The 13,448-nt window shown below is 47.9% G+C and overlaps 4 protein-coding genes across 4 annotated transcripts; 1 reads left to right on the top strand and 3 right to left on the bottom strand.

Moving 5' to 3' along the window:
• Nucleotides 1–533: 533 nt before the first annotated feature.
• rgsC (putative intermediate filament protein (Mdm1)) lies at nucleotides 534–4,264 on the bottom strand (the record flags this gene model as incomplete). Its single annotated transcript, XM_057204434.1, has 2 exons — nucleotides 534–1,561; nucleotides 1,621–4,264. 2 exons carry the CDS (start codon nucleotides 4,262–4,264, stop codon nucleotides 534–536), a joined length of 3,672 nt encoding a protein of 1,223 aa, XP_057068507.1.
• A 446-nt stretch (nucleotides 4,265–4,710) lies between these two features.
• On the top strand, nucleotides 4,711–5,485 carry N7495_001765 (bifunctional phosphatidyl-N-methylethanolamine N-methyltransferase/phosphatidyl-N-dimethylethanolamine N-methyltransferase; the record flags this gene model as incomplete). The annotated part of the gene is made up of 4 exons (XM_057204435.1): nucleotides 4,711–4,793; nucleotides 4,860–4,876; nucleotides 4,939–5,365; nucleotides 5,413–5,485. Coding segments are annotated over 4 exons (600 nt in total), but the record flags the coding sequence as incomplete, so codon positions are not given.
• Nucleotides 5,486–6,234: 749 nt separating this feature from the next.
• N7495_001766 (RXT2 domain-containing protein) lies at nucleotides 6,235–7,924 on the bottom strand (the record flags this gene model as incomplete). Its single annotated transcript, XM_057204436.1, has 4 exons — nucleotides 6,235–7,337; nucleotides 7,408–7,561; nucleotides 7,665–7,810; nucleotides 7,852–7,924. The coding sequence occupies 4 exons, from the start codon at nucleotides 7,922–7,924 to the stop codon at nucleotides 6,235–6,237; spliced, it is 1,476 nt and encodes a 491-aa protein (XP_057068509.1).
• A 508-nt stretch (nucleotides 7,925–8,432) lies between these two features.
• N7495_001767 (uncharacterized protein) lies at nucleotides 8,433–12,368 on the bottom strand (the record flags this gene model as incomplete). The annotated part of the gene is made up of 4 exons (XM_057204437.1): nucleotides 8,433–10,216; nucleotides 10,268–10,381; nucleotides 10,432–12,019; nucleotides 12,075–12,368. The coding sequence occupies 4 exons, from the start codon at nucleotides 12,366–12,368 to the stop codon at nucleotides 8,433–8,435; spliced, it is 3,780 nt and encodes a 1,259-aa protein (XP_057068510.1).
• Between the last annotated feature and the right edge of the window lie 1,080 nt (nucleotides 12,369–13,448).

A 13,448-nucleotide genomic window follows, 5' to 3' on the forward strand; every position in this document is an offset into this window, starting at 1 on the left:
ATGTCAATATAAGAATAACTAATATCCGATATGGTGTAGTTGATAACAGTGAGCAGCGGAGCACCATAGGTTGGAGATTTGAGTTAGTAGCAACTATCACGCCTGGTAGTTTTGCCAACTCCCACTCTTTCCCCCTTCTTTTCCCAATCATTTTGAAGCTCATTAGATGACTTTTGGAAAATGCGTCAGTTTGTCGGTATCTTGCGTCATCTGATAATCTGAATCCAAACATCCAGTCTACGAAGCTATTCGCCTTATTAAATCTGGAAAATTGACCCATTTGATTGACCCATTGGTATCGAAATTAGAGAGAACAGAGCATGAAGACGTATGCTTATAAAATTGCATTATTACATAGGCAGTATATGCGATATCATGAATATTTACACCAATGGCCATGGAGGCAAAAACAAAACATAATAAGAGCCAAAAGTGCCCTGTGGAAAGAAACAATGAAACGATGTAATCATAGTGCGTACAGGAAGTCGTGAATTAGTGTATAGGGTAGGGGTGAAATATGAGTAAAACAGGCCTCATCGAGAGCGGCCAGTCTCCCGACTGCCAAAGAGCACCAGGATGATTTCGTCAAGAATGGTAAAAGCAAGATGAGTATTGAGTGGTTCGTTGTTCAACATAGCAAAGATGCGGCGTGCGGCAGCTTGCGCATTGGCACGGCCGACAACGTTACCTGCTAAGTCTGGGATAAGAGTGGCTAGAACAACGGTAGCTTCAGCACGGCTTTTATTGCGATCGGCTGTGGAGCGAAGGGCGCTTTTGCGGAGCACACCACCTGGCCACATCACGTTGCGGGCAAGGGTGATGTACCGGAGCAGTGAATCCTCATGGAATAGAGAGCGGGCACCGTCACGAACCTTGCGCTCGATGGTGCCACCGAGCAGTTGGTGTAGCACAACGACAACAGCACGGCCACGCAGCCAATTATTTCCGCGGTTCAGCTCGAACGCTTCGAGGAAAAGGTCACATATAGGTTTGATGAAGGGCTCAAGTTCGCGGTCTTCAAAAGCGTTCAACTCGGCTTCTGCCTCAGCCGTTGTGACGGCATCTTCTGTCGCAAGGGCGGGGTCGTGAGTGGTCAGAGAGTTGGAGTGTTGGGTTGCAGCCGATATGAGATTCTGGCCGGCGGTTGAGAGCTGGTCGAGGACGCCGAAGTTTCCAAGGAAGTCATCCATGCCGTCTGCGACTGAATTGTAGATTCTAGTCACAAGGTCCTTGGTTTCGCCATCACCGCCGCGAGAGTTTACTTCCTTGCGAGGTATGATAGCGCGTTGGGAGAGAAAAGCACGCAGGTCACGGCTGCGGCAGACTTCTGGTAGAAGAAGTAGTTTCTGCAAGTACGCTTCGAGGGCCAATCGCCGTTTTTGGAGAAATTCCTTCTGGAGTTTCATAACAACACGTCGACGAGGAAATTCCAGTTGTCGAACTGACGGATAGCTCATACGTAGTTTCTGGTTGAGTTCATGGAATTCACTGTATCTGCGTGCAACCGCCCACGAAGCAGCAGGCATTTGCTCGCCGGCGTTGCGTTGAACTTCAACAACATCTAGATTTTGATATCAGTGATCTGAAAAAGAGGGAAAACAGCTCGGGAAAGAGTCTCACATATGGCAAATTCACGACCATCAGCCTCCTCCTTTCCTACCACGATTGATTTGATGCGAACCGTTGACCGGCCGTGTAGACTATTATCACTCTCTTGAATGATATACTGCTGTCGTTGCATTTCCTTGCGGTGGATTTCACGCTGTATGCTGGCCTTGGACTTGCGCAAGATTCGTAGCTCAGATGTGTTATTGGTTAGTTCAGCCTTTCGCGTCAGCGCTTCGACCACTGAGTCTTGGGAGGTAAGCTTGTCAATTTCTGTGGTGAGAGCTTCAATCGCCTCAGTGAGCCCAAGGTCACCGGGTGCAGCCTCGTGAATATCGTCTGCTGGATCCTTTTCATCGGTCCCCATGGGCTCATCGTATTCATCCTCAATGAATTTCCGTTGATCTGGGAAAAGATCATCTTCGAAAACACCCTGTCTTGATCCATGGTCGATCAGGCCCAAAGATGAGATACTCTTCTTAGTCTTCTCATTTGATCGGGTGTCAGTGCGCGAAGAATCGGATGAGCCTCGACGGCGAGAGTTGTCGGGTTGTTCAAACCCAAACAAAGAGGAAGAGGATGCCTCGCTGCCTTTCAGCTCTTCTACTCGGCCATTCTTTGGCTCGTTGGTGATAATATCATTGAGAGCTGCTTCCATGTTTTCAAGAACCCGGCTTCGGGTTGCGTCATTATCACCATTTTGAGAATCCCTACCCAGGCTATTGGTGGACATTGCCAGGTTATCTGTATCATAGTCGTCGTCAAAAAGAGGTGCAGATCGTTCAGAGTCTATAGATCGCCGTGAGGAATCATCATCGTCAAACATCTTGCCCATGGCTCGCACATCACTGGAGGAGACAGCAGCTCTTCGGAGGTCCTTTGCTCCCCTTGGAGCTTGCTGAGAAGATGTTCGTATAAGAAGAGGAGGAAGAGGTCGTCTTTCAGGAGGGTCAAATGAAACAGCTTTGGGGGATGGCTGGCAAGTTGCGCTTTGATCTGATGCAAGGTACTTCCAGTAAAGATCTGATTCCTTAAATTTTGAGTAATAAATGCTCTCCATCTCCTCAAGAACAGCCGACTGCGTAGTCAATACCACTGTCCGCGCTTTGTGATACTGCTCGGGAGTTGCACGCTTCCCGGCATTGAGAAAGATCTTGACAGTACGACGGGACTCCGCGGGAACCTTGAGCTCTGGCTTTGAGAGATATGTCTCATAGATGAGTGAAAGGTCATTTCGATCGGCAGTAGTCCACTTAAATGAAGTGGGTGAGCCTTCATCTCCGAAGTCATCCTCCAATGGGTTGCGGAAGCCGTCCACGACGATCCAAAATTGGACAAGCGGCATCATATGTTGGCGATCCATAAACTCCATGAAGTATGAAAGACCTGACGCGTTGTGCATCACATCCACTAGGGAGGATTTGTGAAGGGCAGGATTTGGTTCATGAGAGGTAGGAGTGGGAGGGAGAATATGCGCAGCATCTCCCGGGGTAGAGAGTTTTGCTACTTTTTGATCCAGAACTCTTTTTCCGGTTTCTAAGCGCCGAAGATAGACCTGATCTTGATCAACAACCATGCTCTCTCGCTTCAACTGACTGGCAACGAGGGCCCGGAATCGGCGAGCATCAGATAAATTCTGGCAGCGCCTAATGGTTCGAACAAAGCGTTCAAAGGCCCGTTCAGAATCATGTGCTGCAAGTTTTGGAAATGGTTGTCCACGTTTGGATTTGGGAATAACAGACGCATGCTCATCCAGAGCAGCTCGAAGTTTCCGCACAGTTTTCCGATCCTGAAGAGCCGTGCGTCCATATGCCTCCACTAGTTGATTCCAGGTATCAGGATCTGACAAGGCAGTTGCCAGTGGAACAAGAATCGCGCATGCGATAATCTCACGAACCAGCACGGAGACAATTTTGCTCTTCAGTACGCTCTCTGGAAATAGTTGAGGGAGAAGTCCCACTGTCATCTTGCGTAAATACTCCTGTTGTCTGGGCTTTGGATCAGAAGAAGAGAGGTCCACCACTGGATGTAAGCGACCCTCGCGAAATTTATTGGCAATGGCCAGATCGAGCTCCTCAGATTCGGTCACTTTACGGTTGAGATTTCGGCCGCGCACTGAGCGTTCAGCTACATCAAATTCTTTCAGGTGGGTTGTCACAATTGGAAATATCCTCGACACAACCAAAGAGGTCAGGTCCTCAGCCAGCAGCTTATCTCGAAACTTTTCGAGGGCAACACGAATGACTCGATCGACTTCATTTCCAAATACCGGACTCGGAGTGATGTTGTGATACCATGATGAGATGAAGTCCCGGGTTATAAAAGACAGGAGTTCGTCGATGCTTTCTGATACGACAAAGGATTGGGGATAAAGAGGTTTAGCGCGATATTGTGTGCTTTTACGCACATTGAACAGTTCTTTGCGCCAGTGTATTGGTTTGATGAATGCGATGGAAGCGCTTTTTGTTCTTCTAGGCCTTCCATTTTCATTTCGGGTAGTCAATATCACTAGGGCGATAAAGCTAGCAGATGACAGGGCGACACCCAGCGCCAGCGCATATCCCAGGTACCGGAGGACAGGCCACCAGCTCACTAATAGTCCCCAAGCAATGAATCCACCGACACCTGCGAGTAAAAGATCGCGACGTTGAAGCTCCATTCTCCCCGAATATAAGTAGGAGCTCCACGTCTGGCAGCCAGCCGTCGGCGTGGGTCAAGAGTGGGGAGCTTGCTTCGACATCGGCAACGCGGGAAGAGTGGCGATTAAGGAGAGGAAGTGGGCCAGGAAGATGTGACCGATATGCTAGAATTTGATATAAAACAAGTCGCAAGCCAGTGGACGGTGAAGCAGCAAATTAGCTTTGGCTAAGAAGCATAAATCCCGTGACCGCGAGGAGAGACGTCATTTTGTTTACTTAAGCCCACAATTTAACCAACCTAACCAACCCCAACTTCTCTTCGATCCCCTCCCTCTTTTACTTCGTAGCCTTCTCCACTCTTAGCCTTTTGGTCATTTCCACCAAAGCGTTTCTTTCATCATGACTCATCTGGTTGATATTGTCGACTTATCATCGACTTCTTTCCTTAGTAGGTCTTGTCTAACAGGCCCCCCAATATTTTGCATGTGATTGCGGACTGACTGTAAAAGTATCTGCGGCTACCATTGCTTTTAACCCGATTTTCTGGAAGTAAGTCAACCGTATACCTAAAATCAAAACTGTTGCGATCTAGCATTTACTAATTTGTTTTTGCAGCATCGTCGCTCGCGCAGGTTAGTCTTTTGTATCCGCAACCATCATATTTGACTAGTCAGATAATTAATCCAAACAACAGAATACAATAACCGAACTCTCACGCGTATTTTCGGCGGTCCTTACCGTGGATGCTACTTTCTCGCCGTTACCATCTTCTCCCTTGGAATTCTGCGTGACCATGTCTTCTCGGTCGCTCTGGATGAGCAACCCTTCTACGCTCCGGTTCACCAACCTATCCTTGGCGCCACTCTGATAGCCAGTGGCTCTGTCCTGGTTGTTTCGAGCATGTGGGCTCTTGGTGTGACTGGTACCTACCTGGGTGACTACTTCGGCATTCTCATGGATGCCCCGGTGACCGGATTTCCCTTCAATGTCACCGGCTCTCCAATGTACTGGGGGAGTACCATGAACTTCCTTGGTGTTACGCTGTGGAAGGGCAAGGTGGCCGGTCTGTTGCTGACTCTTGAAGTCTTGATTTTATATATCTTCGCTCTGCGATGGGAAGAGTGGGTTTGCTTCCTTGAAAGACGAAACTTTTACTGACTGCGACTAGCCCATTTACTGCCGAGATTTATGCCAAGCGCGAGCGTCAGCGCACCAGAAACAAGGATGTTAAGAACCTGTAAGCGATAGGCATGTACGACAGGGTCAGCATGGACTTTCAACACCATAACCCTCACATGACGATTTTCGACGATACCGACGCGCTTTTAATCGCCGGATCAGGATCCTTGGATCCATCCAAATCTTCAACGATGATGGAAAACGTAAAACATAGACGTTATCCTCGCCCAGATGTACACCGAGTGCATCCCTCTTATCACTATCCCCTCATGCGACAAAGAAAACCTCCCGTTCACCCAAAGCGACAAATCCCTATGCAAAAACCCTCCCTATTCTCCTAGTTGGATCAAGAAGCAAGCCCATGATCTCAATGAGACCTCCTGTTATCATCTATATCCTGCTTCCTGAGCAGACGACTCAAGGTGGAAATATCTGCGTAACAACCTATCAACATTGATATTGAATAATCACATCAAATCATTTACGGAAAATGTATGCTTTCACATTAATAATAAAACCCTTGAAACTCGTGGGTTGTATCGAAAGGACCCGAAGAGCTCCGGATCAAATTGTCGTTAGTAAAAGCAGCACTGGAGCAATAGGCGTTAATGAAACTCGTCTTATTGAATTACAATCTTAAAATGCAATGGTATATATGAAATGGCATATCCAGGGCCCGTAGCAAAGAGATATAGAAGAAACATTACCACCCAACACCAACAACACCACGCTATGAGAAACTGAGGGCATTGCAGACCTCGGGGGAGAATGGACAAGAAAATGAAGCAACATGGTAGTGATTATAAACAAATCACGCTCGTCGTCCACGGCCCCTCTTGGCTGTAGTCCGACTATCATCCGCCACCTCGACCTCGTCCTCATCAGTACCCTTTTTGAGATCCTCGCCCTCTGCAAGACCCCATTTCTCACGATCATACCAGTCCTCGCCATCGCTCATCTCTCCAACATGGCCCTCTGCCTTAGACCATTCCAACACGTTGGCCTTCATACGGCATGCGCGAAGCAAGGAGTCGAGCATGTGCTCGAATCCTCGCACTGTCTCTTCTTGTTTCTGGATGTAGGACCAGAGCAGACGACGCGTCTCCTCTGCTTCAAGTGCTGGGAGACCATAGTTTGGATCTGGACGGATGTTGTCTGGGATTATGAACAGTGGGTGCGCGGTGGGCATGGTGCTGGCAGTGTCGGCTGAAGACAACGGAGACTGGCCGTCCTGAGGATTTGCTGCACTAGCCCGTGCACGAGTGGTCATACGACGAGGCGGTGAAGGTGAAGATCCATCGTGCATCTCAGCGTCTCCTTCATTGTGGTTTGAATGTGTGCTTTCGGGGTCAACCATCTCTCTATCCTTGTCCACCTCCTCATTGGCAAGGTGCGGTGGAAGATCGTTGACTGCTGCATCGGCTTCCTCTGATTTGAGAGAGATGTTCTGCCCTGTAGAATAATTGTTCACAATCAAATCTCCGGCTGGGACCTCGGCCATCGCCACATCATTATTTTCAGTCCGTGATTCATTCCCCACTTGATTCTGTGTTTGTTGATCCCCGTTCGTGAATTGAGTGTGGATCTCTTGTGGTGCGCTAGTCACGCCACCAGCAGAGGAGGTTCCATTCTGTATGGGGTGTTGTTGACCAGACATGCGTTGTGAGTCGTCTATAACCCTCGGGTCAAAGATATAACGGTCCTCAGGTGTCTCGACAGCACCGCACGGCATCCATCCGATATCACCCAAGAATTCACGATGTAGATTGCGGGCGCGCCACAAAAGAGCCCGTTCTTGACGTAACTTCTCCTCAACCTTTTTGGTCATTTGTTCAAGAGCCTGGGAGCTGTAGGCCTGGGACAACGAAGGGTGGGTCGAGAGTTCAGAAGGGTGCTTCAATGGACACAAAAGTGCTGTAAGAGATAGAACAGTCAGGACTTCTAAAGGCCAATTAATCAAACAATCAAAAGTGGGATCACAAACTTTCTAACGCGATCCCTGAGAACGGGTTCTCCTCAGCTGCGGCAGCGTCGGCCTCAGAATCTTCCTCCTCTTCATCAAGCTCCTCACCCTCTGAATCGTAGCGTATAGGATTACGTTGTAGAATGCATCTTTTGTAACCGGCATGTTCGACTTTCTATTTGCATGATAAAATAACCAAAGTCAATTATTCTGAGTCCTTCAAGTCACCACAACAGAGAACCCGCCGAGGCTGAATTTCTCAGAAAAAAATCACGTACCTCTTTGTAAAATTCCTCGCCATTGATATGCCCCAGTGCTCCTTGACTCACATACTTCGCATTTGCCTTCATTTTATTCCCGCGATTCGTCGGCTGAGTGATGGGATCATCTGGGCCAGCATCTGTGAGGAACAGAATGTCAGTGTCTTTAAAGAATAGTAGCGAAGAGCAATGCAGTGCCACTGACCTTCATATTCTCGGCGCAATGCTCTTTTTAGACCGATAATTGTATCAAATATTAGCGCTGCCTGGGTTGTCATGGTTGCGAGTTGACAAAGGCTGTTGGTTCAAATGTTTGAAAAAATGAAGTAAGAGACGTGTTGGGGGAGAAATAATTGAAGAAATCTTTTGCAGTGAAAGCAATCTAGACACAATGTCGGAAAGTAAAGCCAGTATTCACAACTCCGAGGAGTCTATATCCACGTTATGAAGCGCAGAAGTGACGAAGTTCATGGAGAGAGCTGTAACGCCCCGATCGCCGCTAACCCGTTTTGGATCCGAAGTATGGCAACACGTGAGAAACCCTTTGGCTCACTTTAATACACCACTGTTTACAGATAATACTAGGATCTTTAGTCTTCATACCTAGTCTAATACAAGCAAGTAACTGATCAAGCAAACTTTATGACCTTGTCTGCAAGTTGGATTCATCTAAATACAGTTTTAATATTGACGAGTGGAAGTCACCTAGATTACAAAGGGAAGTAAATAAAACAGACATCTGGCCACGGGGAGTAAAGAAGAAAACAGCTCATATCTGGGCTTCGGCTAATCATCTGCATCCACCCATACCAATACGCCCTTCTTATCAGAGCGCATTTCTCCTGTAGAAAGCACCCGGAGAGTCTTGTTGAAGTAAGTATCCACAATCAACAACTGCGGCTGAATCCAAAGCCCACGTTTCGCAGCCAAAATATTGTAGCGCACGGTGTGGCGACTCAATGGTACGAGCTGAACGGCAGTCGTCTTGGGACCGCTGAAGGCAAATTGTTCACTGGGCTCCATGATCAAGTTGAATGTGAGGAAATGCGTGGATGGGTTCTCCAGGACATATTCAAGATGAATCAGTCCTGACAGGACACTGGAAGCCGTCGCTGAGGCTAGGACTCGAGGTTCACCCATCGGGACGGTGAACCGAGGGATATCCAGGGTAGTGGTAGTGATGTCGCTGTCATTTTCAGATGGGGGTTCGTCTGTGGAAGTGTAACGTTTCCACTCAATCTCCAATGCAAAGTTGAGCGCCGATGGCCGACGGTCACCCAGAGTCATTTTCTGGATATCTATCAAGAAATTGGATTCACGAAGCTCTTCTGGACTAATGTGAGGGGTCTCTTGACTGATGAGAACCTCATTTTCAATGGTACTCACGGCTCCACCATTTTGGGTAATGAGTTTCAAAGACATCTTTTCAATGACAAGAGGGTCAACGGCAAATGAAACAAGCTTAGAATTGAGGCACCATTTTTGTAATAAGCCTCCCGCAGTGGGTGTGGACTCGTTCCCAAGCAGCTCATCGCTGACTGCAAAGAAGTTCGGCCAAGGCTGATCATGTATGCAAGGAAGGAACTCGTAGTTGGCTTCGAAGGGCCGAATAAACGACAGATCCACAGTGATGGTCTTGATTATAGGCGTTTGAGCATCTGAAACAAGGTTATACGTAGCGGTAATCTCCACAGAGTACTTTGCTGCATCCTGAGTGTCGGTAAAGGCTACAATGAGATCTCTGTTGGAAGAACTTTGCATAATTCCGACAGTTCGCTTCAAGAAATGATATTGACCCTCAGTAGGGGAACTCATGCCCGACATAGGAGACTCAGGATCTAAATCTGCCTCTGCCTCTGCATCAAGCCACTCAAGTTTAGCTGTGGAATCTGGGCTTCCAAAAAGTCTGATCTCGGAAGAGACATCGGCGGGTTCGTCTTCTTCATTGAAGAAACTGATCGTCAACGCAACCCGTTCGTTAGTGTAGTAATTTTCTTTAAGGTTGGGGGTGGAAATGCGAATCTTGGGTGGCTTAGGCATGACCTTGCATTTCCCAGTGTCTCGGTCCTTACCGATCCGTCTGCGAGATGGACCGATGGTGGTCTGCTGCCACCAATACGATTCGTGAGGGTTTTGATCTGTGATCACACATGCAAGATCAAACTTCTCTTCATCCACAAGCAGCGTTATAGACGCAACCTGAGCCTCTCCTGCCTCCCGAGGAGTACATGTGAGGTTAAAGACTTTAGTCTGAGAAAATCCAATTGTCAAATCAGCCGTGCCGATGAGTGCAGACAGGCCACTGGTTGGAGATTGAAGCCCATGATCCCCCGGATTGCTTGGCTCACGGAGTGATACTGATGAAATACAGCACTTGCTTGTAATGTCGGGATTTTCATCATGGTCAGATTGAAGTTTTACTGGGCGAAGACACCCTTCAAATACAATCTTCACATTGGCAAGTTTGATGGGGGCCGCTGATTTATGAGCACAGGAAGTGATAATGAGTTGAGCTTGCAGGGGCTCGCCAACATTGCCCTCGGGTTTTCCAAAGACAACCGACGCGGTCACTAATACACATCAGAATAAGGTCCAGATATTACGTCTTATTGTTGACTCACAAGGCGCCATAGTGTCTTCAGCGCGAAGAACAACAGATGGCTTAGGCTTCTCAGAGGAAAAGCTCTCCAACGTTCTATGGATGTCATAATTTTGGGTGGCTCTTGAAGGAAAGACTGTACATGGTTAGAACCTAGCTCCAAGGAATGAAAATATGACAACTGACCCTTGTTGAGAAGTTCCCAGTCCACCCTGAGAATCATCTCACTGTCCTGCGCTTTAACTGCAGATTCTCTCAATACCCATCCAAATTTTTCCATCAGTAGCCACCAGCCAGAGCGGCGCCAGCTAAGAGTTGACCACCGAGGCTTGAGGAAATTATACGCCTCGGTCCATGCCCCATTACGCATATACTCTTCGGCAATCTCAAGACTCAGGCTCTCCACTTTCCGATTTTGTTGCCGTTTGGAGAATTCTTCCAAGCTATCTTTCATTGTGCTCAAAATCAGACCAGAATGGTCAAACCCCGTCTGTCCAGACTGAGGAGCTTCAACATGCGTCTCTGGGGCAAGGTAGGTATCAAACAGGTAGGTTTTGTTAGCAATCCTAGAAGCAGAAGATTGGTCCGGAGATGCTCGATCCTCGATAGGAATCTGCTCTGCGAGCACTCGCCGGAACATGGTATGTTTAGCTGAGCGGTACAGCCAGTATCCCGCATGGTGCAAATGTTCCCATGGGTTGACTTGTTCCCCAGGGAGGATAGTTTTCTCGGGAGACATGTAAATCTGAGGAGACTCGGGTAATTGATCTGTACTGGATGACAGAGGAGACGTTTCCAAGCGTCGTATGAGCTGGGCCATAACCGTAGACCATCGTGCCTCCCAGGCCTCCCATCCATAGTTCTTACTGCCCTTTCCTCTTCGATTGATGATATCCTTTGTGCGAGCTCGGTGGTCGACCCAGTATCTTACTGCAACAGTTGTATTGCCTGCCCATAACAGACAGCGAATAATGCGAATTGCGAGAGCATCACCTAGGAGACGGGCGTCATTGAAACGGGGATCCCAGCCTGCAATATTCTCGAAAACCTCCTGTCCAAAGAGGATCCCGTAGGCGGCCTCGTAGTTTCGACAGGCCGCATCCATTTCCTGTCTAAATTCGGCAAAAATTCCAAGTTTGAACTCGTATCGTACATTCCAACCCTGTGATGATAAAGTCTGGGACGTTCCACTAGTAGGAGGTGCAGTGGGAGGAGGAATGGTACCTCTATTTCGTTTGCGCCGTGCATGTTTTGATAAATCCCGGTAATACTCTACGACTGAGGGCTGCAACAGAGAGAACAATGATTTTGCGAAGTCCCTCAACTCTGCGGGTGTCGCGTCCGGTGGGATCACAAATATGGACTTCGGATCCAAATTTGTTGCTCTCCGTATTCCTGCAACGCGGTCTTCGATTTCTCCGACATAACCATCGCCATCCTCGGAAATCAAGACGACTAGAAATAGGGTTTTGAACCCCGACGAAGACCACTCGTTTTTCAGGCCATTGATTTCGATTTTTAGTTGATTGTCTCGAAGAGAGTTCATATTGGAATCCAAGGCAAAAGGGAAAAAGTTGATTACCGCTGCGGGGACGAGATCTTGGTGTTTTGTCACCCACCACGGCGTGAGGAGGCCATCGGGAAAAGTGGGAGAACCCGGAGTGAGAGGTGATATGGGCGAGTGAAGGACAAATGGCGTACTTGTGGCTTCAAGAGAGCCCGCAAAGAATGAGTTATGCGGGGGGTCTGCTTTTCGAGGCGGGAGCTGATAAGACTGTTGATGGGATTAGCGGCCAGCTTGGGGATAATCCAGGGATTAGGGGACACACCCGGCCAGTACTCTTGACTCGAAAGCGAATCTGTGGTGAAGTCAAGCCGCCATTAGAGCTGACACTCGATCTCCAGGTCATTTTCAAGCCATTCTCTTCAACAAGCACATTTCGCAGCTCCTCCGCAACGGCCCCTCTCAGTGGAGGGAAGTCTGAGAAGATCTTGTGTCCCCTAGCTGCAAGCAGCGGGTATTTAATATTAGATCCTGATTCATCTTCATGGTCTGCTTCGAGCCCCGATAACAAGACCAAGGGAATGTTGTGGTTGACGTAGTCTTCTGGATAAGCGTCCATTGCGGACAATGGTTTGGGGCACGGATTCGGTCAACGCATCTCTAGATTTTGACAGTTTCAAGATTCTTTGGATTTGATGGCTATCACTTTGAGAATAGTTTGAGGCACAAAATTGTGAGTTGGAGTCAGAGAACAGCTGAGGGAATGTGACGATACAACAAGATACTGCCAGTTCCTAGTAGGCGGTCAGTAAATATATACTCCATACTGCCGTCCAAGCAATGTTCAGAGCGTTCCAAGGTTACCTACGTGTTTTGTGACTGCATAAAATGACAATAAAATGTCCTCTGGTTTAACAAAGCTGATGGGTATCTGCTCATTGCTTTGGTATACCCAGGTACACATGTGCATTTCCACCAGTTGAAGCTACAGGACTGTCCACGCAGGAATATGTATCCTAAGAATGTCTACCACCTGCAGCACTATCCATACCCAGGCACATACCTATCTACATCCATGGATGCTCACCTGGACAAGTGTAGGTTGGGAACCTCCGAGAAATGATTATCAAATTGACCTTGGAAGGTCTCCCCAGAAAGACCAGGGCTGCAAGTGGCGATTTAATGGTCCCCATATGCTCATGTGGGCACAGAAGGGACCTGATATCTCCATAGAAACAAGCTACCTCAATCGAAATAATCCATTGTTACCCCTCAGATCACTTCCACGCTTGGAAATATGAAGGGGGTCTTCTAGAACCTGAGAAAAGCTCTTATGTCAATTCCACGTGGAACGGGGGATGGAAAGGAATGCAGATGCATAAGATTGAGCTCGGACCCAAACAAGCATACACTATGATTGGACCCATTGGATCGTGAACATACACAAACCAGTGGGAAATTCGGGATCCATTTGTGGAGCTTTAGGGAAAGGGTGGAAAGAGGATGAAGATTGAACGCTACTGGAAAAGGAAACTTATCGCCATAATTAACCTTCTTTACCATTCCCCCCTCCTTTTCCCTTTCATGCCTTTAATTCATCCTAATTAATTACACTCGTTGATCGTCTATCTTTTTTATCTATCTATCATCTCTTCTCTTATCAATTGTGTTCCTCCCCACCTCGGTAAGGGGGCACTCG

The sequence above is a fragment of the Penicillium taxi genome (genome assembly GCF_028828555.1).
Source record: "Penicillium taxi strain IBT 34144 chromosome Unknown utg000001l_segment0_segment0, whole genome shotgun sequence".
Taxonomy (NCBI): domain Eukaryota; kingdom Fungi; phylum Ascomycota; class Eurotiomycetes; order Eurotiales; family Aspergillaceae; genus Penicillium; species Penicillium taxi.